The following is a 27,824-nucleotide window of genomic DNA, read 5'->3' on the forward strand; positions in this document are numbered from 1 at the left end:
GGATGCTGATGTGCGCTGCACCGGCACCCCTGGGTCTGCGCACACGGCGGGGGGAGCATGCCCACGGGTGGGGTGGGGGTGCCATGGGTGCCATGGGTGCCAAGTGGTGTTTGCACCAGCATGGCGGCGGTGGTTGCCATGCCGTGTGGTTGTGGGGGATGCGGGTGAGCCCAGGCGTGGGTGGCCGTGGGCACCCGTGTGTGAGCCACCATGGGGGCGTGAGGGGTGGCCGGGGCAATGGCAGCCCCACGGTGCCACAGCTTGGGTGGGCGCCCACTGCGGCGCTGCCCGTCAAGCCCTGGGGTCCTGCAGCAAGCTGCAGGGTGGGGGGCACTCACACTCTCCCCCCCCTCCAGCCTCCTCGCCGTGTCCCCCAGCTCCTGCGCCGTGGTGCCACCGATGGCATCCACCGTGCCCACGCATCCCCCAGCCCGGGGTGCAAAGCCCAGCCTGGGGGTGCAGGGGGGTGAGCACCTTGGGGAGGGGGTGTGAGTGGGGTGAGCACCTTGGGGAGGGGGTGTGAGCGTGTCCTGGGGGTGTGAGTGGGGTGAGCACCCTGGGGAGGGGGTGTGAGCGTGTCCTGGGGGTGTGAGTGGGGTGAGCACCCTGGGGAGGGGGTGTGAGCGGGTCCTGGGGGTGCAGGGGGCAAGCGCAGCCCCAGCTGCAGGGAAACTGAGGCACGGGGCGGCTGCGGGCCAGGGCAAAGGCAGATCCAGCTTTTCCAGTGCCAGCCGCCTTGCATGCAACCCTCCCCTCTCCCAGCACTCCCTCCGCTCCCCTTGTTTTTCTTTCCCCACCCGGTATTGAGCAAACCCCGAAACACCCGCTGGCGACGAGCCGGGGCCCCACGGCATCCCGGGGGAGCGGCCGGGGCCCCTGCTCAGCCCGATCGGGCTTGTTCCCTCTATCCCGCTGCCTGCTCCTGCCTGCGTTGCCTATTCCTGGCTGCCGGCCGCTTTTCCCACCCCGGTGCCATCTGCTCCGCCACGGGGCCCCCAGCGCGGGCGGCCTGGCAGCTGCCACCGTGGGCAGCGGGCACCCCCGCCGTGCTCAGCACCCCCACCGTGCTCAGCATCCCCCCGCCACGCTCTGCCCGCAGGAGCTCAGCCCCTCTGGCCATGGAGCTGCTTTCCACCCCAAAAATATCGAGATCAACAACATCACCTGCGATTCTTTCCGCATCTCCTGGGCCATGGAGAAGGGGGACCTGGAGAGGGTCACCCACTACTTCATCGACCTCAACAAGAAGGAGAACAAGAACTCCAACAAGTTCAAGCATCGGGTGAGCCTGGGGGTTGGTAGGGTGGGGGGCAGGGGGATGCAGGACCCCCAGCCTGGGGAGAGCAGAGGGGGGGTTGAGGGGGGAAACACGGTTCTAGCCCACTCCCACGCTGATTTGGGGTCAGATCACCCACTGGACATGGCTGGTGGAGGGAACTGGGATGGGGACCGAGGTGTGACGGACCCCCCCCCGAGCCGCCGCCGGGGAGCGGAGCTGCAAACAGCTCCCACTCCCCCTCCCCCTGGAAGCGAGTCACTAATTCAGGACGGTTTTAGCAGCACGGTTGCCAGGGTGATGGTATTTAATGTTTAACATTTTTTTTTTCTCCTCCCCAATAATAAGGGGGGTGGGATTTTTTAATTTTTTTTTTTCCCCTGTGTCTCCCGACTTCAGCATCCACTGTTGCCACAGAAACAGCTCTGCACTGCAGTGCTGCTCGGTGGCCTACTGACACCCCGAGATGCTGCTGGCAGCCAGGGGTCCCCGAGACCCCCCGGGGGGCACCCTGTGCCCCCATCCCAGCTGTGGCTTTGCTGGGAGGTGTTTGGGGCAGGGGCTGGGGCCAGAGCAGGGTGGGCAGCAGGGGGTACGGCAGCAGGATGCTTTGGGGGTGTCTCGGTGCTGGGCACCCCGGTGGAGGCACTGGTGCGGGTATTTTGCAGCGTGTGTGGTACCCAGCAGCATCCCCTCAGCATCGGGCAGGGATGCGGGGTTGGGGGGGGTGGCGTCCTGCCTGACCCTCGTCCCTTGGCGCAGGATGTCCCCACCAAGCTGGTGGCCAAGGCGGTGCCGCTGCCCATGACGGTGCGGGGCCACTGGTTCCTGAGCCCCCGCACCGAGTACAGCGTGGCGGTGCAGACGGCCGTCAAGCAAAGCGATGGCGAGTACCTGGTGTCCGGCTGGAGCGAGACGGTGGAGTTTTGCACCGGGGGTGAGCGTGGTGGGGGCGGCTGGGAACCGGGAACCGGGAAGAGGACGGGGGCGATGCCGTGAGCTTGCGCAAGCCGGGCTGGTTGGAGCGGCAGCTGATGAGTGGGAGGCGGGAGGTGTGGGGAGCAGGAGCTGCGGGCAGGGATGGGCTGCCAGGGGGGATGGAGACTCCCTGATGGCCTTGTCCCCGTCCCCAGACTATGCCAAGGAGCACCTGGCCCAGCTGCAGGAGAAAGCCGAGCTGATCGCCGGCCGCATGCTGCGCTTCTCCGTCTTCTACCGCAACCAGCACAAGGAGTATTTCCAGCACGTCAGGTACCCCCGTCCCTGCTCCCCGCACAGGGCCACCCGCTCCTTGCTGGGTTCCACGTCCCCTGACCCTGCCTGTGTGTGTGTGTCCCCCCTGTGTGTCCCTCCTCCTCCTCCTCGCCCCGGTCCCCGCACGCAGGATGCACTGTGGGAACGTGATGAAGCCGTCGTTGAAGGACAACAGCGGCAGCCACGGTTCGCCCACCAGCGGCATGCTGCACGGCATCTTCTTCAGCTGCAACACCGAATTCAACACCGGGCAGCCCCCCCAGGACTCGCCCTACGGTCGTTACCGTTTCCAGATCCCGGCTCAACGTCTCTTCAACCCCAACACCAACCTCTACTTCGCGGACTTCTACTGCATGTACACCGCCTACCACTACGTCGTCCTGGTCCTGGCACCCAAGGGTTCCTCAGGAGACATCTTCTGCCGGGAGCGTCTACCCCAACTGGACATTTCCTCCAACAAGTTCCTGACGTGCTGCGTGGAGGAGGGTGAGCTGGTGTACCGCCATGCCCAGGACAGCATCCTGGAGGTCATATACACCGAGCCGGTGGACCTCAGCCTCGGCGTGCTGGGGGAGATCAGCGGGCACCAGCTGATGAGCCTCTCCACCGCCAACGCCAAAAAGGACCCCAGCTGCAAGACGTGCAACATCAGTGTGGGGCGTTAAGGCTGGGATGCAGGCAGGGACGGGGAGGGGGACAGGTGCCCGCCGCGGGGGCTTCTCCCACGGACGCTGCTGGGTGGAGGAGCCGGATGGGTGTGGGGGACCCGGCCGGTGTAAATAGCGACGTTGCCTGTGCCCCTGCCCGCTTGAGGAAGGAGCCGGCGGGATGCTCGCCCAGCACGGAGGCAGAGCCCACGCCGCTCTGCGCCCCGAGGGGGGAGACCCTCCTCTCCTGGACTGGTTGACCAGCATCATCCTCGCTGGCGTGAGCCCCGTGCTCTGCCCTGCGCTACGCAGCCGCTGCGGGACCCCCTTCCTCTCCGGCATCCCCCCGCATCCCCTGGCCCCCTGCTCCAGGGCTCGCCCCCCTGCCCAGTGATGCAGCACTCGGGGAGCCCTGGCCCTGCCAACTGGGGCTGGGGCTCCCCAGCCACCCCAGGGGGTTCAGCGAAGAGGCTGGAAACACCACCACCCCCCGGTTTTGAACTGCTCCCGGGGATGGAGGGGTGCTTGGGCAGGGACCCCCGCTCCCGCCGGCACCGCTTGGGGGCTGCAGTCGTGGTGCACGTGTCCGCAGTGGTGTGGGGGACGTCGTGGCGTGTCCCCCGTGTCGTGCAGCGCTGTGTTTGCTCTCTGCTCTAGCCGTCGCTGTGCCGCCCAAACCCCCGGCCCCGCGGCCCAGCGGGCAGCCAGAGGAGCTGGGGTTGGGGGGGAACAGAGCTGAACCCCCCACCACCACCCCGTGTCTCCCCTCCGTCGCCCCCCGCATGAGCCGTCGGCAGCATGGTGCTTGCGTACCGGCCCCCGCGGGCTGCCCGCTCCCCGTCTCTGTGTATGCGATGCACGCTGTAACGGTAGAAGAGAACAACCTCCCCGTCCCCGAGCATCCCTGTGCTGTGCTGGCGGTGTGTCAATAAACTGTGTGCGGTCGCCACCGGCCGTGTCACGCGCCTCTGTCCCCCAACCCCCGCCCCGGGACCTGGGGAAGTGGCTCCAGACCCCGGTTCAGCTCAAGGAAGGGGGGGGACAGGGCTGGGATGGGGGCACAGGGTGGCACGGAGGGGTGCTGTGGCAGCGAGGCCACAGCCACAGCCACCCTCCTGCACTGGGACACCCACCAAAGCCTGGGTTCGGCACACCCTCGCCCATCACCGAGGCTGCAGACCCTTCTGGATGGAAAACCCTGGTGCCCGTCACCATCCCGTCTGGGCACAGCCCCTGCCAGGGCATCCAAACTCCCCCTGGGCAACGCTTTCCACACCGACCCCATTGCACATCCCCAGCATCCCGCTGTGGACGGGGAGCGGAGCATCCCCAGTGCCCCAGGCGGGCCACCAGAACACCAGATGACAGAGGGGACGCAAAACCGTGTCCCCAAGCGGCAGCACAGCAGTGCCGAGGCATGAGGGAGCATGGGGTGGACGGGGGGGCCCACGCCGCAGCCCACCAGCCATCTGCCGCTGGCTTGCTGTGGGTGCAGGGGGACAGCACGGTGTGGGGACGCGGGGGCAACACATGGCACCCACCCCCACCCCCCGTGCTGGGAAGGTGATGTGATGGGGCTGGGATGCTCTTCCAGCTGGGCTCCGGTGCAAAACAAAGGTGTGGGGGCAGCACCTACCTGCCCAGCTGCCCAGAGTCCTGGGGGGAGCAGGCAGCTCCCTGCAGCGACAGAGCTCAGCACCCAGCACCCAGCACCCAGCACCCAGCACCCAGCACCCAGCACGGGACCCACCGCCCAGCCGTGCCGCCTGCCTTGGGGCAGAAGTTGATGACAATTAGCTGCTTGCACTGCTCCTTCAGCTGCTCCTTGGGCAGCCCCCAGGGTGGGGGTCTGCTGCAGGGTTCTGGGGTGCTCTTGCCCCCCGGCCCAACCCCGTTTTCCTCGGGGGAGGCTGGGGTGGAAGCAAAGAGGCTGGGGCTGCCCCCCGCCAAGTACAAGGGTATTTATTTCATCGGTACAAGAGAGAGACAGCACCTTCTGTGTGTTGGGCTCTTCCCGGTTACTGGTTTGTACATTCAGAGAGCTGCGGCCGGCTCGAGGAAGGGGAGCGGGTCCCGCTCAGCCCCCCCCCAGCGCCGGGGGGGCGGCTGCTGGCGGAGGGGACCCCCCCTCTGCCCTTGTGCCCATGGGCGCCCGAGCCCCGGGGCCCCGTACGAGCGTGTCTTGAGTGCTGAGGTTGGCTGTGTGCTCCTCCATGCAGTCTGTGCGGGGCAGTGCTCCCCGCTTCCTTCCTCCCTGCCCTCCTCCTCCTCCTCCTCCTCCTCCTCCTCCTCCTCCTCCCCTGCCCGCGGGGGGGGCCAGGACCCCCGGCCCTCATTTCCTCGTGTGCAGCGTGTCCTGGAACTTGGTGCTGGTGTAGCGAAGGTGGAAACCCTTCTTGTTGATGGTGTCGTCCGAGTGGAAGCGGATCATCACCGAGTCTCCAGCTGAGTAGACCTCCTCCGGGGGCTGCTGGGGTGAGGGAGAGGGGTGCTCAGAAGCATGAGCATCCCCAGGATGGGGCAGGATTCACAACGGGGAGGGTGCAAAACCATTGCACCCCCATGTACCACCCCAAATATCCCCCCAGGGATTTCTCTGCACTGCTCTGGCTTGGCTCAGCTTCACCCATTGCCCCTGCGACCTCACATCTCTGCTCCCCCCCCCGGACCACCCCATCGTTCCCCCCACCCCCAGCTCACCCCGGACCCGCAGAAGCGACCGAGGCGCGGGGCTGTCCCGTCGTAGCCGTCGAAGAGCTCCATGTAGTCGTAGCCACAGTCGGCTTCTTCCTCGATCTCGAAGGTCTGGAAGATGAGCTCCACGCCGTAGCCCTCCTCGGCCATGATCACCCACTCGCAGTCCGAGCCCCCCGGGTAGTTGTTATCCCCAAATTGTGCGTGTGAATACAAGTCCTTGGTCTTCACCTCAGCACGGACCTGGCCCCCGCACACTGGGGGAGAAGCCAACAGCGGCGGGGGGTGGGTGGGTGATTTAGGAGGGTCCGCGGTCTCCCCCCACCCCAGCACCAGGTTTCCCCAGCCCCACGGTGGTACCTGTGGTGTGGGTAGCTTCGAAACCCTTCTTCTGGACGGAGTTATCGGAGACAAACTTGAGGAACATCTTGTTGCCCGAGGAGATGAGGGGCTCAGGCTCTTTGGCTCCACAGAAGCGGCCGAGCGCTGGGTCTTTGGCATCCTTGCCGTCGTAGATCTCCAGGTGGTCGTAGGCGCATTCCTGCTGCGCTTCCACATCCAGCTCCGAGAAGGTCTGCGGAGGCGACGGCCGAGCCGCTGGCACCCAGCGGGGTTCGCTGGACGGGACCCCCTGGTGCTGCCCACCCCCCTGGGACCCCCTCCATCCCTACCAGCTTGATGCGGTGCCCCGGCGTGGTGCTGATGGCCCAGGTGCACTCCTTCTTGCTGGGGTATTTATCAGGCCAGTTGGGGCTGGTGATGGTCCCCGAGGTGGATGTCACCTTATGGTCGCAGCCGGCTGCAGGGACAACGATGGGGTCATGGGTGCATGGGAAGGGGGGGTCCTGCTTGGGGACAGGGAGGGGGTCTGGGGTGCAGACCCACCTTCCTTGCAGTCGTGCTTGTTGTCGTGCAGCACGAAGCCGCTGCGGCACTGGCACTCGTAGCTGCCGAAGGAGTTGAGGCACTCGTGCTGGCAGCCCCCGTTGTTCTTGGAGCACTCATCCTTGTCTGCCGAGAGAGCAGAGGGACCGCGGCTGAGCGGGGTGGGAGGGCGCAGCCACCACCATCCCGGCACGGCACAGCCCTGCCCGCTGCGTGCCGGTCCCCAGCCCCACGCCGCTGCCCTCCGGGGAGCAACCAGCCAAGCAAGCGCCTACGGCCAGCAGCAAGCAGAACCACCGTCCCTCCTTGCCCGAGCCCGGGCAGCCCCCACGGGTGGGTGGGATGGGTCCTCCTCTCCATGGGCTCACCCACGGGCACAACCATTACCTGCTTAGGGTACGGATGGGGAAGGCAGAAAAACACACAGTGACAACCAAAGATGCACAAGAAAGACCAGGACGCGGGTGTCCCTCTTTACTCATCGATAGGGAAATGTCACAGACACGGTAAAAATCGGGAAAAAAAAGAACCACAAGGTCAGCTGGTCAATGACAAAAACAACGGGGATGGGGGTAAAACCAAAAAAAAAAAAAAATTTTCCAAAAAAAATTAAAAATAAGGCCAACAACCAGTTCTGTCAAGCAAGGGGGTGCCGGGGCTGGCGGCACGGCTCGGCTCGGCCCCGGTGTGCTCCCCACGGCACCCGGGACCGCGGCGTTCCTGAGAAAGATGGAGAGGACGGGATGGCTCAGGAGGGGCCCCGCGGCCGCTTCTGCAGGCGAAACTTCAGGCCGGGTGGGCGAGATTTCGGGGGCTGCAGCTGCTGCTTCTTCTCTGCAAAGAGAGAGGGAGAAAGGCGGGGAGCGATGGGGGAGTGGGGGGCGGTGGGGGGCGGTGGGGGCGGCGGGCATGCAGAGCGGCAGCCGGGGAAGCAAGGCAGCGGAGGGGACCCCCGCGAGCCCCTCGTGCAGCTGGGGCTCAGCGGCGAGCGGCTCTGTGGGGAGGAAGAGGAGGAGGAGGAGGCGGCAGTATGGTTGGCCCTGGGAGGATGAGGATGGGCTTCGGGTGGGTTCCTGGGGGTGGCCGGGCTGGGGGAGGCACGGGAATGGCAGCGGAGGGGTTCGGGCTCGCCCGGAGCAAGGTGCCCCCCTGGGCTGGCCCGTACTTACCTCCCAGTGCCCACCACCTGCCTGAGGTCCCTATGGCCGGCGTCTCGGGGCTCACCAGCCCCCCCCCCCCCCCGAGCCCCCGCTTTGGGGCCAGGGTGGGATGCTCCATGGCCCATCGCCCCTCCTTACTCCCCCTCCCCATGGGGCGATGGTTTGGGGAGTGGGCAGCAGCAGGGGGGGGAAGCCAGCAGCAAGCGGGCACCAGCCACCCCAGCATCCCTCTCCGAACTCATAGCGATGCTGGAGAAGAGCATCCCTCCTGGAGCCAGCAGCAGCAGCGAGGGGGGGTCCTGCCCCAGCCCCCCAGCCCCTCGGGGCAGCCCCAAGCCCCGCGGCCGCCTCTCAACCGGAGGCTGTAACCTGACGTCTCCTAGGTCTGAGAGAGGAAGCGAGGCGGAAAGGCTCGTTTGGGGATGGGAAGGGGCTTCGGATGGGCCGGGTGGGCTCAGAGCAGCTCCAGCACCGGGGGAGCGAGCGCGGCATCACCCCGCCGGCAGGACGGAGGGAGCCTGGGCGGGTGAGACAAGAGCGGAGAGAGTTGGCAGAGGAAAGAAGCCCACCGGGTCGGTGTCTTTAGCAATCCTTTATTCTAACCAGCTTGCTCGCCGCGACCCGGCATTGCCGTGCGCTCACCGTTATCCCGGCGTGCATCCGATGGCTCCGGGCTGCTCACCGCCCCGCAGCCCCCACCTGCACCTATCACCCCGCTACGGACCCCCCGTGCACCAGGACTCGGTGGAGAGCCGGGGGGACGTACCTGGGTGCCGACACCGTGGTGGATTCCCGGGCGAACGCATCCTTACGCGCAAGCCGATGGGGAGCCGGCTGCTGCCTCCCATCGCCCCGGCCCGCGAAGAGGAGGAGGAGGAGGAGGAGGAAGAGGAAGGGGCCACATCTTCATCGGGGGAAAACGGGTGCCCGGGCGGCCAGGCTGCCCGTGGCACCGAGGGGCAGGGCTCGGTGGCTGTCCGGGGAAGGGGCGCAGAGACCCTCCGCGGCTAAAAAGGAGCCGCACGGGAGATGCTTTGCCCAGGACCGGCCGGGAGAGACCCCTGGGGGGGGGACCGGAGGAGGGACCCTGGTGTGGCCGAGTCCTCCAGCGTGGTCCTGCTGCCAGGAAAGCCCGAGACCTGAACGGGGAGAGGCAGAGAGGGGGTTTGGTGGTCCAGGATAGGGGCAGCCCCCATGGGACCACCAGACATCCCAGTGAGAGAAGAAAGGCAAAGGGGAGAGGGAAGGAGCCCGAAGCGTGGTGAGGGGATACTCACCCGGCTGCCCCCTGATCCCGCTGCCACTCGGCCGCTGGGCTTTCCCGAGGTCTCGCTTTGCTGGAGGGTGCCAGCTCCCGACGGCTGGGCCCCGCTGGGCCACCTTACTTGCCTTGGTTTTAATTAAAAAAATAAAGCAAAGACACTCTACCCCCGGCCCGCGGGTCTCTGCCGCTCTGGCCAGTGGCCGGGCTGCCTTGGGGAACCCCGAGGACTCCTGGGGGTGCTGGATTCTGCCGCTCAGCAGCCACGCTTGCCCCTCAAAAATGGCCTCGACGGGGCCAAAAAGCAGCAGGTGGTGCAAGGCATCGGTGGTCCGACCCAGCCCAGCCCAGGAGGTGCTGTCGGTTGCTCATGGCCGGGCTGACGTCCAGGGCATCGCACCGTGCCGAGGGGGACCCTCTCTTGCAGGAGGGTCCCACGGCAGCCCCCCAGCCTGGGGACCAGCCCTGGGTGATGCTTGGCCACGGCCAGCGGTGCGTTTCACTCCGTGTCCCCATCCCTACCCAACCCAAGACCCAGCCGAAGGTGACACCATCTCCTGGCGGGGTGGCCCAGGAGATGCGAGAGGACCAGAGAACAGACAGGGAGAGGCAGGTAATGGTTTTCGGGAGGAGGGACCACTCCAGAGACCTGAGACGTGGTGGTGGCCGGGTGCCGCTATCCCCCCCCCCCGCCGGTGGTGGCCGGGATGCGGAGCATCCTGCCCAGGAAGCAGAGGAAGCCCGTGGCCGTGCAGCGTAGCGGGGTGTAGCAGCGCAGCAGGCAGCAGAGCGGGGCATCGCCGCCCTCCCCATGGCAGTGCTGCCCGAGGGGTGCAGTGCCCGGCCCACGGTGGGGCTGGGGGGACAGAGAGCTGCTCCCCCCTGGCCAGCGCTGGCCCCTCCAGGGCTAAGCGCATCCCAGTCCCCAGCGCATCCCCCCTGCCCCTGCGGATGCAGCTGGAGCCCAGCACCCACCGGTCATTTGGGGACCCCCCAGGAGCACCCCAGCATCTGAAGTAGAACCCAATTGCTCTCCAAAAGAGGGGAAAAGCCCCAAAAGGCAGCAAAACGTGCTGCCAGCCAGGCTGCCAGAGGCTCGGAGGGGTTCAGACCCCGCAGGGCAACGACCCAGGGATCACCCTGCCACCGGGCTGGGACCGGGGGCTGCACCCCCGGCGTGGGCAAGGACAGGCGTTAGCGGTGGTTTGGGGGCGCAGGGAGGGTCAGCTCGGTGAGGGAGGGCAGGGGACGCCCGTGCCAGGGCCGGGCGGCTCTACCTGAGAAGAAATGGGCTTTGAAGCCCTTTTTGGAGACGGTGTTGTCGGACTTGAACTCGATCCTCATGTTGTTGTACTGGGAGGTGATGACGTCCGGCTTCTCGGCGCCGCAGAACTTGCCGTGCAGCTTGGAGTCGGCGGTCAGCCCGCTGCGCACCTCCACGAAGTCGTATTTGCAGACCTGCGGGGTGCAAGGACCGGGGGACACGGGGCTGGCAGCACGGCCGCGCCACCCCGCGAGCCACCAGCAGCATCGGGGGACACGCACGGCGGAGAGGGGCTGCTCCCCGGCTGACTCACGTCATTGCCCTCAGTCTCAAAGAAGTCAAACTGCAGGGAGATGCGGTACTGGGTGGGGGCCACCAATTGCCAGATGCAGTTCTTGTTGGGGGGGTACTCCTTGGGCCACCCCGGGCTGGTGATGGAGCCGTTGAGCTTGGTGAGGAACCCTCCGCAGGCGGCTGCAGGGCGGGAGGCACCCAGCATCCATCACGTCCCCGGGGGGGGTCCCTGGGATTAGGGATGCTGCCTGGGGTGGGGGTGGGGGTGGGGGGGGGTGGCGGGGGGATGCTCACCCTCGCAGCGGCGTTTGTCAGAGGCCAGCTCGTAGCCGGGGTCGCAGGCGCACTTGTAGCTGCCCAGGGTGTTGACGCAGCGCTGCTCGCAGCCGCCGTTATTGGGACGCGAGCACTCATCCACCTCTGGGCAGGGACAAGGGGGCTGAGCGGGCAGGCAGGGCTGCTGCCCCCTCCCCCCCCCCCCGCCCCCGCTGCCCCCCCGGCGCATCTCCTACCTTTGAAGAAGTTGACGGCGAAACCCGCCTTGTTGATGGAGCCGTCGGAGACGAATTTCATCCAGAGCTTGTTGGAGGTGCTCTTGATGTCGTCCGGTTTGTCGTAGCCGCAGTAGCGCCCGATGAGGCTGCTCGACTCGCCGCTGCCGTCCCGGATCTCCAGGTAGTCGTAGGCGCAGCTATCGTGCCTCTCGATCTGCCAGGCAGGGGGACACCGTCTTGGCCCCAGCACCCCCAAACTCTGCCCAGCCCCTTCCCTTATGCCCACGCTCTCAGACCCACGCACCCACCGGCCCAGGGAGCCAGCCTGCTGCATGGGGAAACTGAGGCACAGAGGCGGTGGGGAGGGACGGGGGTAGCCAGGCAGCAGCAGCCCCACGCCTGTCCCGTGGGGTGCGTTGGGTCGGGGGGGTGATGCTGGGGAGATTTTCCCTTCCCACCCCAGGGAAGTGGGGGGACTGGTGCGGTGGGGGAGGATGGGGGGATGCTCGCCCACCTCGAAGGACTGGAAGGTCAAGCCCACGTGGAAGCCCTCGGAGACGGTGATCTTCCAGATGCACACCTTGCTGGGCCGGTAGTCATCGGGGTAGTTGGGGGACTGGATGTGCCCATTGTCCTTCTTCACATCCCCCCCACAGATGGCTGGAAAAGGGAGAAGAAGCTGCTTGAGCCCCCCTTGCCCCACCGCCGGCCCCGTTGCCCCCTCCCTGCCCGCCCCTACCTTCATAGACGGCAAAGAAGCCTTTGCCCACCCAGTTGCTGCTGCTGCGAAACTCAACCCAGAGGCGGCTGTCGGTGGAGATGATGGGCTCGGGCAGCTTGTTCCCGCAGAACCTGCCTGGGGATGAAGGTGTGCTGGGCTGCCGCTGGCTGGGCACCCTCCTCTTCCTCGCCACCACATCCCAGTCCCCCCCAGCACCCCTTGCCAGCATCCTAAAGGGAAAGCGCTGCTTCTCCCCCCGCTCCCCTCCGGCTTGTCTGGCTGTTTCACAGAACGTGGTTATTTCAGAGTGCGGGGTCAGCTGGGATTTGGGGAACGTCCAGCTCAAGGGGACGGGATGAGATACTGGCATCTCCCTGGGGAGAGACGTGCTGGCCGACTGGGGTTTTCACCAGTTTCACTGGTGTGGGCGAGCAAACCAGGAGCCCCTTTCACCCTCAGAACCCCTCCGGGGCCAGCTCCCCCCACCCCAGGGCTTTGGCACACGACAGTCGGGCAGGGATACAGGCGGAGGGGAGCCCCTCACCCCGCTGCCTGCACCCGGAGCATCCCCGCAGGGCAGAGGTGAGGGCAGCGGGCAGGCAGCGGGGCAGGCAGTGCCGGCCGGCCAGGCTAACAGCTCCCGGTTGGTTACCTCGCAGCGTGGCCTTTCTCCAGAACCCGTCTCTCACCTCCACGTAGTCGTACCAGCACAGCCGGCTTCGGTAGAGGTCCAGGGTGGTGAAGTTCAGGATGATCTAAGGTTGCGGAGGAAGAAAAACGTGGGGTGAGCCCCCTCCCCGCGCCCTGCGGGGTCTCCGTCTGCCAGAGTGCAGTGCTGGGTGCCAGCGGTCCAGATGGCCCCTGGACCCACTCTGCGGCGATGCCCGGCAGCATCCTGGACCGCGGTGAGGCAGCGGGATGCTGGGGTTAGGGGCACTCCAAAGAAAGGATGGGAGATGGGGCAGGGAGGGAGAGGAGGAGGGCCGGGAGGAGGTGGGGTGCCTCGGCGCTGCACCAGCAGCTGGTACCTTCTCTCCGGGGGTGACGGAGATCCTCCAGACGCAGTGCATGTGGGCAGAGTATCCGTTGGGGAACTCAGGGGAGGAGAAGTTGCCCTGGCTGTCCTGGAGTGTCTCCCCGCAGGCTGCAAAGGGGGGAAAAGCAGGGGTCAGACCCCCGGGAAGCCCCCGGCATCGGGATGGGCAGCGTCGGGTTTGGACCAGCCGCTTTGCCCTTTCGCCACCCACATCCTCATCCCCTAGGACCGCTCTGCCAAAAAGCCCCATCGCCGCCCCGCTGCAGCAACCCCCAAAAGCCCCAAACCTCACTGGCGCAGCCGGCGATGCCCCCAGCTCCCCAGCATCCCTTCGCAAACACTGCGCCCCTCTCCCAGCCGCCGACCCCCGGGGGCAGGATCCATCCCATGGCCCCCCCGTGCCCTGCCACGCCGCGGGGGCCCGGCTCGCCGCCTGGGCTCTGGGCAGGTTTACGCAGCCGTGGCTGGATCCGACCCAGCGCTGCCATCTGGAAGCCACATGACGCCGCGGCCACGGCACACGGCGCTTCGCTCCGGCTGTCGCGGGGCCAAGGCAGCCGCCCCCCACCTCCCGCTCGGGGGGCCGCGAGATGAAAGGTGAAATGTTAAAAAACAGGCAGCTTGAAACCTGGGCTCGTTGCCTTTTTTCCCTCCTGGCTTTACAGTGGAAACAAAGGGAAGGGAAAGCCAGAGTTGCAGAGGGGCTTTTTGCTTTTGGGCTTCTTTTTTCGGGCTTTTTTTTTTTTTTTTTTTTTTTTTTTTTTTGGCCCCCCCTCTCCGAGCTAATCGCTTTTCCTGCTTGTGCTCACAGTCCTGCTCCTTGAACGCGGCACGGCCGGCTGCTGGGGCCCCTCACAAAGGCGTCCCTCTTCCAGGCTGCTAATTAGTTGCTGGAATTAAGCAGGAGTGTGTGGGAGCCAAACTCCTTGCAGATGTTGCCGGTACAGTCCCGGAGCCCATGCCTGCAGCCGAGGGACTCCGTGCCAGTCTCCCCAGTGCCCAGGGCAATGCTGTTCCACATGAGCCATGGTCCGCAGCACCGTTCAAGGTGCCAAAACGTGCACCGGCCATGCCCACCATCCCTCGGCCCTGGGATGGGTGCGGTGGGACCATACTGTCCCATCCCACGGGTAACAGCCCTGCATAACGCCCGGCCCTGCCTCATCCAAAACCTTCTGGCTGTTGGGGTGGGTCAGAGGATGCTCTTGGGGGATGGTCTCTAAGGATGCTTTGCTCTCAGAAGACGCTCTGTTGTCAGAGGATGCTCTCAGGGGTTGCTCTGCTCTTGGAGGATGCTCTTTGGGGGATGCTCTAGGGGGGATGCTTTTTTCTTGGAGGAGCGGGAGGAGAGGGCAGCTGAGGATGCCCTTGGTCATGGGAGCAGAGCCCCATGGCTCACCGAGGTCTTGCATTTGGCTTCTGCTCACAAACACCCCAGAAAAGTGCCACGGACGGAGAAAGGCAACTTTTGTGGTCCTTGCAGGGGGTCTGATGGTGAGGAAGACCCCAAAGAGCATTGTTCCACTGGAAACAGGAGCTGCACCCAGGGTGATGCTTTCCTTGTCAGTTCTTGGGGTGAAAGCGGAGTCATTCCCCGGGAGGCACGGCCTCGTGCACGCTGACCCCAGGTTGATCAGCCTGGTGGCCGCTGCAGCCCCCCAGCAGTGACAGACCACCCCGGCCCGGGGCCTGGCAGAGCCGTCCCGGTGGCACTCACCCGGGCAGCGGTAGAGCTTGCGGGCCTGGGCGATGTCCCCTTTGCTCAGACGCGTCCGCTGGCCGATGGCAGGTCGGACCCCGTTCACGTCGTACTTGGGCAGGATGGTGTCCAGGAAGATGCCCCTAGGGCGAGAGCAGGCAGGGGCTGAGCAGCGGCTGGGAAGCACCGGGTTGTGGCTGCTCCCTGAAGGATGCTAAAAACAGCCTGGCTAATTAAGGCCTGCAGGCCGGTGAGTCAGCGGGGACGTGTCCCTGCCAGAGGTGACCGCGGGGACAGCATCCACCCTGCCCTGCAAAGGGATTCCATGGGGCTTCATCCTGCCCGGCATGCTGTGGCACGGTGCCGCTGGAGACGGGAGCCTTGCACCACAGGCATTAACTCCATGCAAGCTGCTAACCTGCCACCGTCCCTCGGGGCTTGGGACCCTGTGCCACCTTCCCTTGGGGCTGGGGACCCTGTGCCACCATCCCTCAGGGATGGGGACCCTGTGCCACCTTCCCTTGGGGCTGGGGACCCTGTGCCACGTTCCCTTGGGGCTGGGGACCCTGTGCCACCTTCCCTTGGGGCTGGGGATCCCACACTACTGTTACTTGGGGCTGGGGACCCTGTGCCACCTTCCTTCAGGGATGGGAACCCTGTGACACCGTCCCTTGGGGCTTGGGACCCCATGCCACCATCCCTTGGGGCTGGGAACCCTGTGCCACCATCCCTCAGGGATGGGGACCCTGTGCCACCTTCCCTTGGGGCTGGGGACCCTGTGTCACCATCCCTTGGGGATGGCGTCCCTGTGCCACCATCCCTTGGGGCTGGCGTCCCTGTGCCACCATCCCTTGGGGCTGGGGACCCTGTGCCACCATCCCTTGGGGCTGGGGACCCTGTGTCACCTTCCCTTGGGGCTGGGGACCCTGTGCCATCATCCCTTGGGGCTGGGGATCCCATACTACTGTTACTTGGGGCTGGGGACCCTGTGCCACCTTCCTTCAGGGCTGGGGACCCTGTGACACCGTCCCTTGGGGCTTGGGACCCCATGCCACCATCCCTTGGGGCTGGGAACCCTGTGCCACCATCCCTCAGGGATGGGGACCCTGTGCCACCTTCCCTTGGGGCTGGGGACCCTGTGTCACCATCCCTTGGGGATGGTGTCCCCGTGCCACCATCCCTTGGAGCTGGGGACCCCACAGCACTGTCACTCAGGGCTGGGGACTCTGTGCCACCTTCCTTTGGGGTTGGGGACCCTGTGCCACCATCCCTTGGGGCTGGGGACCCGGTCCACAGTCACCAGCGCTGCAGGGAGGATGGGGACGTGCGGGCGAGCCACCCCAGCCACATACCTGGAGAAGGTGTTCCTGGCGTAGTGCATGATGCTGTCGAAATCGTACGTCTCACCCAGCGACTCCACCTCCTCCGGCTCCATCTTCAAGAAGTTGTACTCCTGCCCTGCGGAGGCAGGAGGGAAGGGGACACCGTCAGAGGGGACCCCGGCTTTGGCAGCGCCCCATGGCAGGGAGGAGGAGGAGGAGGAGGAGGGAGGCTGGTCCTTACCTGGCTGGATGTTCTCCCGGATGATGGAGACATGGTCGTCCCGGTCGGGGCGTGTGTGCTCGTGCCAAAACCCGATGACGTGGCCCAGCTCATGCACCACGATGCCGAATTTGTCACAGTTTTTGCCGATGGAGATGGCCTGGGGTCCCCCTCCTCGGCGGCCCACATAGGAACAGCACCTGGGGGGGAGATGGGGGACACCAGGTGGATCAGTGGGATACCCCTGGGCCGTGGCCATCTCGGCGCTTCCCGGGTAAAGACATGACTGAGGGTGGGCGCATGAGCCCCCCTGGTCCCGTGCGGTGTGGACGCATCCCGGCTGCCTCAGCTGGCTGGAAGCTTCAGCAGCGCTGCCCACGCAGCGAGCTCCATGCCTCCAACCCCAGCTCTGCCTGCAAACTGGGAGAGCTCGGCTCCTGCCCCCAGGCTGCCTAGCAGGGCACGGCACAGCGTGGCACGGCTGCGGGCAGCCCCGGCACCCCAGGATGCTGCTGCCACGGGTGCCCATCCTGCACCCAGGATGGCCTCTTGCCCGTGCCCAGCTGCTCGGCTGGTCCGTGCCGGATCCAGGCTCAGGGTTCGCGCCCGTGCCGGGGCGCAGGCCGGCACCCCCCGCCGCCATGCACAGCCTGTTCCAGGGGAAAGCCTCCTCCTAACCACCATCTGCTTGGCTGGGGCTGTGCCCTGACGCGTGAAGACGCTGAGCTCTTCCAAACCCCTGTTTCCTTTGGCATCAGCCCCGCTGCAAGCCCGGGCTGGTGCCGCGCCACCGACCTCAGCCCCCAGCCCGGGGTGACGACTGCCACAGCTCCCAGAGCTCCTGTGCCCCTGCCACCCGCAGGGACCAGACCCCAGGGACGGGTCCCCTTCGCGTCCCAGCCCTCCACGAATCCCAGTGGCTTGAGGGCCAGCCGGTTAGCACCACGCACGCGCCGACACGGGTGTTTTGGTGCCAAGGCACGGCAGCCAGACATGCTAATTACTGCTCCCACGAGCCGCCACGCTCCCTCCTTGCAAAAGCCATGGGACAGGGTGGTCCCGGTGCCTGGGACCCCCCCTCCAACATACCCACAGGGCCGGTAAGTGAAGACGATGTAGCTGTCCTCGTCGTTGCGCTCCAGGAAGGTGACGCAGGTGTGCTTCTCCCAGTGCCGCATCGCCTGCCGGAAGATGGCTCGCTGGCTGCCTGCAGGAGGGGGCGGCGGGGGCCATCAGCCCGGCGTGGGGAAACTGAGGCACGCCGGGGATGGAGCATCCCATCCCCCCCCGGCTCGCCTGCACTCACCGCTGAAGTTGCCGCTGATCACGTAGGGGATGACCCCGTCTGGCCACACTCGCTCCGGCCGGGATGTGGCAGCACGGCGGCTGCGTGCCCGCTGCTGGCCCCGGCTGCGCCGTTGGTGGCCCGGCCGCCGGCTGGCACTGGTGGCATTGCTGCCTGTGGGGGTGGTGGTGGGGGGGGGGCTGAGCGCAGGCAGCCCCTGGGGATGGAGGTGGTTGGGAGGGCTGGGGCTGCGGTGGTACCTGAGGAGTTGGTGGGCAGGTGCGTGATGGTGTGGCGTGCCAGGTCCACCACCCGGTCCACCTGGAAGAGCTTCAGGTCCTCCTCATCCAGGGCGATGTCTCCCAGGAAGGCAGCTGGGGAGGCGGCGGGGAGGAGGTGTAACCCCCCACGCCTATGCCGGGGGACCCCAAACCCCACCAGGGCTGGGGTTCCCAGGCCCAGCCCTTCCGCAAGCCGCTGAACAGGAAGGCAAGCCCTTCCTCCTCCTCCTCCTCCTCCTCCTCCTCCCTCTTTCCTTCAGCTGGGGGCTGGGAGGGAAGCGAGCGTGGTGCCAGCCGGGCTCCCCCACTCCCCAGCCCGCCACCGTGTCGGCTCTCCCAGCAGCTGGAGCCAGCCCCACGCTGACATCTGGTTTGCATAAAGCCCGGTCCATCACTTTTTTAGGGTTTCTGTTATTATTTGTGTTGCAAAAGTGATTTTTTTCTTCCTTTCCCTGCCCACCACCACCACCACCCCCCGCTTTGTAAAACCCAACACTGGGCTCGGGACCCCCCTCCTGCCCCCCAGCCCGGTGTGAGCTCCAGCAGCCCCGGGATGCTCCGATGACCTCCGAGTCATCTGCCACCACGAAGTGAAGCCATATGGCCCGGGAAGCTCCGGCTGCGCCCAGCACCCACAGGAACGGAGCCAGCCGAGGGGCGTCCGTCTGTCCGTCCATCTGCTGGGGCCAGGAGCCCCTCCAGCACCGCTCTGCCAAAGCTCCCGCGGGGCCGGGGCAGCAGAGATGCTTCAGCGTCACAGGGCTGGAGGACATAACCCTGCACAGCCCTTCCTCCTCCTCCTCCTCCTCTTCCTCCCACCCTGCTCTCTGCCCTCCCTCTCGCCACGGCTTCGCTGTGAGTCAACGCTGCAGGACGCGGCTCCCGGCTTCGGCACTTGGCCGGCGCTGAGCCCCGGGGACCCGGCTTTTGCGGAAACGCCGCGGCTTGAGCACGAGGGCTGGCTGAGGTCATGGCGTGCCACCGCGCCAGCACCGGCACAGAGGCTCTGGATGTGGCCGCTGTGGGGTGGAGCTGGGTTTCTCACCCGGGTTTGTGGGTAGATGGGGCCAATGGGTGGTCCTGGGCACCCCCTGCCCTCGCCAGCCCATGGGGAAGGGCAGGGAATCGGCAGCAGTGGGGAGCGGGGTGGCTGGACCAGCGCAGGGGTTGATGGAGAGCGGTGCCAAGTTCGTGCTCCAAGCAATTAGCAAGTGGATCCCAAAAGAGCCACTAATTATGAAAACAAGATGGGACAATTAGGATAACCCTGACAGGTCCAAAACAACCAACACGGGGGGGCCAGAGGAACAGCCTGGGCACCCCGGTGCGGCCGGACCCTGCGCCTCTGCACGGCACCGAGCCCAAACCCTGCTCTGGCAGCAGCGTGGAGTGCTTTGGGGTGAAAAAAGCCACGTTTTGGGTCTGTCCCCAGCACCGGCGGGGCGGTGGGTGCATCCCAGCAGAAGCAGCTCTGGGGTGGAGAGCAGACCTGTGGCAGAGCCAAGGGAAGAGCAAACAAGCTGGGGCCGGCACCTCCCCTGGCACCGACCTGCCGCTGGCACGGCCAGGCTGCAATTTGAGGGCAGAGAAGAGGCAGGATCTGGCCCTGGCCTCCCCGCACCCTCCCCGGGGCAGGCAGGGAGAGACGTGTCCGAACGGGCAGCGCGGGGGAGGACCAGGGCCGGGAAGAAGGACGAGCATCCCGTGCCAAGAGCTGCATGGAAAGACAAGGGAAAGTAAGCTCGCTTACAGCAGAGCAAGCGCCGGCAGAGCCAAGTGATATAGAAACCATATGTGAGGGATTTGGGATACGTGAGAGAGCCGGGCAGGCGAGCATGGGGACGTGGGGCTGGTTTCCCAAGGAGCGCAAGGCAGCTCGACTCCCCAAAAAATCCCTGGCCTGGGGGGGAAGGAAGCTTGCTGTTCCCGGAGGGAACGCTGGAGACGTGGGGTAGTGGCGAGGGGGTGTCCTGGCAGCGATCCCCGTTAAGGACACGTTGGGGACAAGCCCAAAGCGTTGGATTGAGAAACTTCCACGTTGGTTTGGGCTCCGGCCGCCTCCTCCTCCCACTCACTCCCCATGCAACCTGGCCCCGGCAACATGCAGAGTGGTTTGGGGGGGTCTCTGCTCGCCAAAATCCCCCAGCCGCTGCTAACCTCCCCAAGGGGCTTTGCCAGAGACGCTGCCATGCTGCTGCCACTTGTCCCTTCCACTGTGTGCCGCAGCAGCTTGCCAAGTGAGCATCCTCCCTCCGAGGCGGAGGGGACCCCCTGCAAGTGAAGGGGACCCCCTGCAAGTGGGGGGCTGATGGGGTGAAAGCGCTGTGCGGGGGGCAGGAGGGGTCCCAGGCCTGTGGGTGGTGAGGAGCTGGTGGGGGGCTTGGCAGAGCACAGGTCAGAGCAGGGGAGAGACATACGGCAGAGCCGGGCTGGGCTGCAGCGGGGAGGTGCCAGCCCGACTTGGAAGCAGACAGCACCCACCGAGGCACCGCAGCTCTCGGCACCCATGCCCCGCAGCACACAGCCTCACCCTGCCGCGGCACGGTGCCCAAGAGAGCCCAGTGCTCCCCAGCCATCCCCATTGTGGACCCAGTGCCCTGAGCTGTTCCCAGCCCGGGAGGCCGTGGGCTGTGCCGCATCCTGACCTCTGCTCAGCCCAGCGCTGGCCCTGCAGGCACGGGGGGCAAGGTCCAAGCCGTGACGGAGCCAGCGGGGAGGATGCAGTGCCAGCGGGGCAGACGTGATGCCAGCAGGATGCGGTGCCAGCAGGCACCGGCTTCAAGGGCAGGCACTGCCATGGGGGCACAATGACCCCAGCGTCATCCCCATCGGCCAGGGTGGAACGGGGACAGAAATAGGGAAGGGGAGAGGGGGAGCATCCAGGCTCTGGCCATGCACATCGCTCCCACCACCCAGAAAACAACCAGCTGTTTGGGACCTGCTGCTGAGACTCCCACCGAGCTCTTCCTCACCCTGAAGCCAGGAGATAACTCAGCACTCCGCTGTTGTTTGACTTTTTGTGCTATGTGTTTTCTTTTGGGTTCTTGGAACGGTGACGTAACCCCCGGGGCTGAAGCTCTAGACAAACAAGGTTTTTCATTCGGACCGGGGCCAACCCCTGCAGCACCCTGTCCCGATGCTACAGGCATCTCCTGCCCGCGCACAGCTCGGTGGCTGTCCCTGCAGGGTCCCTCTGTCCCTACTGCCACAGCACGCCAGGGATGCAGGAGCTACTCAGCATCCTTGATACGCATGGGCAGTGGAGAGGGGTACCCATGGGTCTGACCTCTCTGGCATCACCAGGAGTCTGGAATGAGCCTGACATCGCATTCCACCAAGGTTGGGAACCATATTGCACGACAAAAAAAAAAAAAAAAAAAAAAAAAAAAAAGCGGGAAGAGACTGGGGCGTGAACACGATGTCCTGGTGAGCAGGCAAAAGCAAACAGAGCGGTGGGGAAGCCTTGGCAGGGGACGGCAGCAGATAGGACAGGATCATGTTCCAGGTCAGTCTGGGGCAAAGAAGCCCCAGTGCATGGCACTGGCCGGGAAGGACCCTCATACCTGTGTGACTCCCACCGCCCTCAAAGCAGCACTGGGCAGGATGGGCTCCGGCGGCTCCGGCAGGACAACCAGCATCCCCTGCCTGGGAGCAAAGGCTCAGCCCAGCCTTCCCTCACTGGCTTAGCAGCTCCAGCCCAGCCACTGCGAGTCCTCGTGTGACGCCGAGCCACGAGCATCGCTCCTGGTGCGAGGCTGGAGCAGAGGGAAGGGTTTGGAGTGTGTGAGGAGGCAGGGAGAGAGCTGCTCTGCCCCAGCCGGGGACGGAGGCATTGCGGGGTGGGATGGAGGAGAGAGGTTTAATAGGTAGATCCCAGCCTCAGCCGAGCTGCCGGGTCATAAAGCTGTGGAGTCACTGGGGCAGCATCCCACTGGCTCAGCAGAGCCGTTAAATATGTGAGGAATGCTCCTTGCGCCGCCCCCTCGCCCCCGCACGCCAGCCCAGCTGCAGCTCACGGCAAAACACACCAGGGCCATGGCGAAAGGAGCGGGCACCCTGGGCTGGGGGTCCCCCCTGGCCTCGGGGGTCTGCCCGGCCCGGAGAGCCCCGGGGTGGAGGCGTGGGTGCGAAGGCGGAGGGATGCAGAGCATCCCAGGGGCTGTGGGAGCAGGGGAGCAGCCCCCCGCTCCCGCTGCCTCCTGCCGAGGTCCCTGCTGGGTGCCAGGCGTCCCCCTGCTCCCCACGGCCTGCCAGCAGCTGGGAGAGACCCCACGGATGGGATGGAGGCATGCAGCGGGGGCAGCCGGACCCTCTCCTCTCCCCCAGCAGCAACACGGCCCCTCTCCTGGTGCCCCTCGCCGGCAGCCGGAGAGAGGGAGCCGCCAGCCTGTAAACGCCGGGGCGAGGAATATTTGCTTTCCCAGAGCACCTTCCGACGAGTGCAGCAGGCACAAAGCAGGAATTCAAGCCTTGGCAGTCAGGCTGGGAGCCAGGCCAGATCACAAGCACCTTTGCAACCAGTGGGGAAACTGAGGCACTGGGGGACAGAGCCGCTCGGCATCAAGGGGCAGCCCCCCTGGAGAGCCAGTCCTGGCACAGAGCTCTGGACCAGTTTTGTCCCTGCAGGCAGGCGGGACCCCCTGCCTGTTGTTTCCTCACCGGCACATCCTTATCCCAGCCAGTGCCTTTGTGAGACCTGGTGCTGTACCAGCACCCAGCACCCTCCTGCCGGCAGCCCGGCTGTCCTCTCCCCAGGGTGTGGGCAGAAAGAGCATCCCAGCAGCCGGGGAAGGCAGAAATGCTGAAGAACGGTGTCCAAGGCGGAAGGATGATCTCTCTCCCTAGTTCCCCTCCTGCATTCGTCTGCGGTGCAAGGCGCATCCCGCCCGGACGCAGCATCCCCTGGGCATCCATGGCCAAATTCCCTCCGCAGCCCTGGGTATCGGCGTGTGGGCTCTGAGCCCTTTGCCCACTCTGTGCCGCGCAGCATCGCGTAAAGTAAGCACCGTGGGAGCCTGGCTTCTAACACACACAGCCTGCGGCAGCAAACTGCTTCCAGCTAATGAGTGTCCGGGAGCAGGAGGGATGGTTTGGTCACTCCAGGGAAGGATTTTCCTTCTGCTCCTCTCCCATGACAGCAAAAAGAGGAGAAGGCCCTCTCCGGGGCTCAGGATGCCAAACCTAAGGCATGTCAAAGCCCCCGGGAAGGAGCCAGGAGCTCTGTGGAGCCGTGTGCGGGGAGCAGGCTCTCCCTGCCTCCCCTCCAAAGCCAGGGCGCTGAGCAAAACACAGCCTGGGCCAGCGGCACCGGTCATTTGTGAAAGGGAGAGCTGCTGGAAAGGAAAATATTTGCAAATTGCTCTGCCAAGGGGACCGGAGGGGCGGGGGGGGGGGGCTTGTTGTTGCATTCCCCTGCAAGGAGGGGAGCCCAGCGGCAGCGTGGCGAGAGCAGGGACCGGAGCCCATCGGCGATGGGGACGCGCCCCGACACCTGGCTCGGTGCATGTGGGGGTAACGCCGGCTCCCACAGCACGGGGCGGCCACGCCAGCAGGGCTGGCCCTGGCAGCGTCACCGTGCCCGTCCCTGCTGCTCAGCACCGGCTCTGCCAGCGGACACCAGCTCCCAAGGGCTCCCAGACCTGTGTGCATCTGTCCCAGGGCTCTGGTGGCAAACACATGCTCCGTTGCACTTTTATTGCTCAATCCTGTCCCCACCAGCCCCCCCCCCCAGGCACCGGTTAACTCTTTCCAAAGTTTGCTCGCAACTCCCTGGCCGAGCTGCTTAAGGGGCATATTCTCATTGCCTTTTGCACGTGTCTGGAGGGGGGGCTTGCCATGCAAACCCCCCTGGGTAGATGGGACAGGGGTGACCGACAGCCCTCGGCCAGGTTGTAAGCGGGACACCCGCCCTCCGCAGCTCAGCGGGATGCAGCGGGACACTGGCTTCTCTCCCTGCCACGATGCCAGAAGCCTCCGGGAAGCCCCAGCAAAGCCACGGGCAACCAAGAGGGCACGTTCTCACCCAGAAAACACCCCTGTGGCACAGCCAAGATAAAAAATTTAGGGAAAACTGCCCATGAGCCATGCTCCCTCCTTTCCCTGTATCCCTCCAGGCTGCTTTGTTCTCCCTGGGTCCGGCCGCAGCTCCCCAAGGCCGCCCCATCCCACTGGCCATGTGTTTCCCAGCCCCAGCATGGCGGCGGTGGCGGATAAAGCCTCAGGAAATGCTGTCTCCCCCCTTGCCACGACCCGCCGGCGTGAATCAGCAGCCGGAGTGTTTCCCAGGAGCCGGGAGCAGGGGGGGGCAGCAAGGGCAGGCGGGCGACTGAGCCCCCCGGCTTCGCCATCGCACACCCGGCCCCCGCCGGAGCATGCCGCCGCGCCAAACGGGTGATTACACAAAGATAAAGCAGATCCCGGGATCAGGCTGAGATTTCCAAGGTCTCTGTGCCATCCCGAGCCCTGAACCGCAGGCCTCCCGCCGGCCCCGGCTCCGCGGGTGGATTTTTACCCTGCATGAATAAGTGACATATAACGGCTGGAAAATATTTTTGGGCAGCTTGACAAGTGTGACTGCAACCAGTAGCCTCCGCTGACTACGCCTGGAAAGTGTAATCTAGGTGAAACCCAGGCAGCCGGAGCCAGAGCGCTCCAGGCACGGCTGGGAAGCTCGTATGGCTGGGGAGGGGGGCTCAGGCCCCCAGCCCCATCCATCCACGTGCTGCACCTCTGCCCACGGCTCTGCCACCGCCCCGTGGGCAGGAGATGCTGAGCCTCCCCATGAACAGCACGGGAGAGCAGATTCCCCCTAAGCACCCGTCTCGGGGGGCTGCGTGAGCCCCTGCCAAGCTGCGCACCACCACGCTCCCCTCCCCACAAGCAGGGTGACAGCACGGCTGTGGGCGGCAGAAGCATGCCAGCCCCCCAGTTTAGCCAGGGACCCCCAGACGTGGCCATGGAGCTGCACACGGGGAGTGAGGCGGGCTGCATCCCTGCGGCCAAATTGCTCAGCAGCCCCCCCCGGGACCCCTGGGATGAGCCAAGAGCAAACCCTGGGGCTGGACGTGTTTGGTCAGTGCTGGTGCAGGCTCGGCAAACACAGCGAGCCCCGGCTGAGCTGCAACTCCAGCACGGCTGGGGTGGCGGGAGCAATGCCGACTGCCTTTCCCAGCCGGAGATGCGACCAGGATCCGACCCGCCGGCTGCTCTCCGCATCCCTGGGCACCGAGACCTGGATATCCTGCTGACCGGGTGAAGGGAAACTGGGGCCACGGCTAATTCCTCCCTCCCGCTGCCCGGGGGTTGGTCCAAGGGCCGGATCTCCCAGCGGTCCCGTTTTGGCATCCCTGGAAGAGACGCGGCGGCACGGGCGGCTCTTCCCTGCCCGTGGTGGGGATGGCCCGCTGGCACCGCTGCAGGCGGGTGGCATCACCGGGGCGGCCACCGAGCTGCGGGCAGCCGTCGGGTGGCCTCAGGATACCTCTGGCATGAGTTGTGCCGAGGAACCCAAATTCCTCTCCCGGTGCTTCCCCTCCCAGTAGCCCTGTTGGGAGCTGCGGTGATGGCGAGGCCTCGGTGCTCAGAGGTTTCCAGCTCAAAGCCTGGGGAAGGGGGGATTCATCACCCCAAAACAAAACCAAGCCCATGCATGGGTCAGGGGGTGTCGCGGGGGGGCTCTGGCTGCTGGACCCCACCATCCTGGCCTTACGGAGCCCAACCCGGGGTAAATCCTCGGTTCAGGCGGTGCGTGGCAGGGCTGGATCCCCCCCCCCCGGGCCCCCAGGGAAGAGCTGCTGTAATTAAATTAGTCACATAAGGATCTCGTAAAGGCAGGCGGGGTGGGGGGAGCAGCCGCTTCGCTGCCCCGGGGAGGCGATGGGGGTTTTGGGGTGCAGAGGAGCAGGGAGGGGGGGGCAGCCCTGGGCCACCGGCAAAGGCAGCTTTAATTAGCTGGGTTCATCAGCGGACGAAGCCCCGTCTGTCCCGTGCAGGGGATGAAGTGGGAGCGCGGCGGAGGCTCCAGCCGGCTCGTCCCGGACAGTTTTGCAAGCCTAGCTGTTTCAGCCCGGGAGGGCAGGAAGGGAAGGATTTTTGGCCAGAAAAAGCCCTCATGGAGACAGACTTATATCAACAGCCGCCTTCCAGTGCAGACAATGCCATTAAAGAGAAACGTGATCCTCCAGCCAGGACCCGCCAGACCCCTGCCCTCACCTCCGTGCGCAGCCCTGCCTGTCCCTCCCGTGCCTCAGTTTCCCCCCTCCCCAAATCCTTCCACCGCGCTCTGGGAGACTGGGGCTGTCCCCCCACCCCGCGGCACCCAGCCTGCTCCCAGCCCTCCCAGAATCTGAAGGACAGCTCAGCAGCCCCCCGACCCAGCACAGAGGGACCCCAGCCCCTGGCAAACACCCGCCCGGGGCTGAGCCTGGCCCGGGACGGCTGCAGCCCGGGGTGGGGGGTGGCGAGCTGGCCCTCGCTGGGCTTTGGGAGCGGGGAAAGCCAGGGGGCACGGGGCGCTGGGGTGTGCTGGGGTGGGCTAAGGGGGGGCTGCCCGCTGCCTTTGACAGCTGTCGGTGCGGCCAAGGCTGGGGAGAGAAAGCGGGGCGCCTGGCCAGCCCCCCCCCCCCCCGGCTCCCCCCCCTAAGTACAACCAGATGCAGCCCCGAGCGGGGCCGGCTGTGCCCCCCCCCCGGGCAGCGGGGAGCCCCCGGCCCCGGGGCCAGCACGAAGTTTCCCCGTGCAAAGCCCCGAAGTGCGGGGCACACTCACACTCACTCACACTCACTCACACTCACACCAGCACCCCCGCGCTCCCCTTTGTCTGCCCGGCCGCCCCCCGGCGCGCATCCCCCGCGTCCTACCGGCTTTGCAGGGGTCCTTGTAGTCCAGGGGCTCCGCGTCCTCCTCCTCCTCCTCCTCCAGCACGTAGGAGTAGTCGGGGAAGTGCATGGCCCGGGCCAGGAGCAGGCAGAGCAGCAGCCCGCAGCTCCGCAGCCCGGCCATGGCTCCGCGGGCAGCGGGCGGAGGAGGGGGGGCAGGGGGGGGCGGCTTTTTTTCCCCCCCTCTCTTCCCTTCTTTCCTTCCCTTCTCCGCTCCCTTTTTTTTTTTTTTTTCCCCCTCCTCTCTCCCCCTTCTTTTTTTTTTTTTTCCCCTTGGTTTTTTTTTTTTTCTTGGTTGTTTTTTTTTTCTTTTCTTTTTTTTTTTTTTTAGGGAAATGAGATCTGGCGGGGGCGGGTTCAAGCGCGGAGCTCGGCCCCTGCAGCCCCGGGCGCAGGGCTGGGAGCGGGGCCAGCGCCGGGGGGGCGGGGGGGGGCCGCGTTGCTGCCGGGGACCCGGCCCGCAGCCCCCCCCCTCCCCCCCCCCAGCCACCGACCCGCAGACCCCGATCCCGCTCCTGCACCCCTTGGTCCCGGTCGTGCCCCCCCCCGTCCCGTCCCGTATGGTCCCGTCCCGTCCCGATCCTGCCCTCCCCGGGCTCATCCTGCGTCTCCCAGCACCATTCCTGACCCCCCCGGTCCCATTCCGTGTCCCCCAGCACCGATCCTGCCCTCCCAGATCCCATCCAGTGTCCCCCAGCACCGATTCTGACCCCCCAGGTCCCATTCTGCATCCCCCAACACTGATCCTGACCCCCAGGTCCCATCCAGTGTCCCCCAGCACTGATCCTGACCCCTCAGTCCCTCCCCGTATCCCACAGCACCGATTCTGACCCCCCAGGTCCCATTCTCCATCCCCCAACACCGATCCTGACCCCCAGGTTCCATCCTGTGTCCCCCAGCACCAATTCTGCCCTCCCAGGTCCCATCCAGTGTCCCCCAGCACTGATCCTGACCCCTCAGTCCCTCCCCGTATCCCACAGCACCGATTCTGACCCCCCAGGTCCCATTCTCCATCCCCCAACACCGATCCTGACCCCCAGGTTCCATCCTGTGTCCCCCAGCACCAATTCTGCCCTCCCAGATCCCATTCTGCATCCCCCAACACTGATCCTGACCCCCAGGTTCCATCCTGTGTCCCCCAGCACCAATTCTGCC

General features: G+C 65.8%; 2 protein-coding genes across 6 annotated transcripts; one reads left to right on the forward strand and one right to left on the reverse strand.

Annotated features, from left to right (window-relative positions):
* Window positions 1–1,118: 1,118 nt before the first annotated feature.
* Window positions 1,119–5,459, forward strand: PHYHIP (phytanoyl-CoA 2-hydroxylase interacting protein; the record flags this gene model as incomplete). Its single annotated transcript, XM_080370258.1, is given in 5 exon segments — window positions 1,119–1,131; window positions 1,134–1,282; window positions 2,039–2,213; window positions 2,410–2,527; window positions 2,661–5,459. Coding segments are annotated over 5 exon segments (990 nt in total). The 3' UTR covers window positions 3,196–5,459.
* On the reverse strand, window positions 5,453–27,056 carry BMP1 (bone morphogenetic protein 1). 5 transcript variants are annotated; one of them, XM_080370254.1, is made up of 20 exons: window positions 26,652–27,056; window positions 17,773–17,886; window positions 17,534–17,686; window positions 17,317–17,434; window positions 16,249–16,427; window positions 16,038–16,143; window positions 14,704–14,828; window positions 12,979–13,094; window positions 12,603–12,705; window positions 11,969–12,085; window positions 11,744–11,889; window positions 11,248–11,443; window positions 11,030–11,155; window positions 10,755–10,915; window positions 10,455–10,635; window positions 6,757–6,882; window positions 6,543–6,670; window positions 6,232–6,445; window positions 5,878–6,128; window positions 5,453–5,647 (listed from the first exon to the last, which is right to left on the reverse strand). In XM_080370254.1, the coding sequence occupies exons 1-20, from the start codon at window positions 26,791–26,793 to the stop codon at window positions 5,510–5,512; spliced, it is 2,940 nt and encodes a 979-aa protein (XP_080226380.1). In that variant the 5' UTR covers window positions 26,794–27,056; the 3' UTR covers window positions 5,453–5,509. The 5 variants fall into 5 exon arrangements, 3 of the variants coding, with proteins under 3 accessions (XP_080226380.1, XP_080226381.1, XP_080226382.1); XM_080370255.1 differs by having other exon boundaries at window positions 5,453–5,644; window positions 26,652–27,053; XR_013924609.1 differs by lacking the exons at window positions 5,453–5,647; window positions 5,878–6,128; window positions 6,232–6,445; window positions 6,543–6,670; window positions 6,757–6,882 and adding exons at window positions 7,197–7,590; window positions 8,683–9,055; window positions 9,194–9,305 and having other exon boundaries at window positions 26,652–27,049.
* Window positions 27,057–27,824: the final 768 nt, after the last annotated feature.

This window comes from Falco punctatus (genome assembly GCF_963210335.1).
Source record: "Falco punctatus genome assembly, chromosome: 20".
Classification (NCBI taxonomy): Eukaryota; Metazoa; Chordata; class Aves; order Falconiformes; family Falconidae; genus Falco; species Falco punctatus.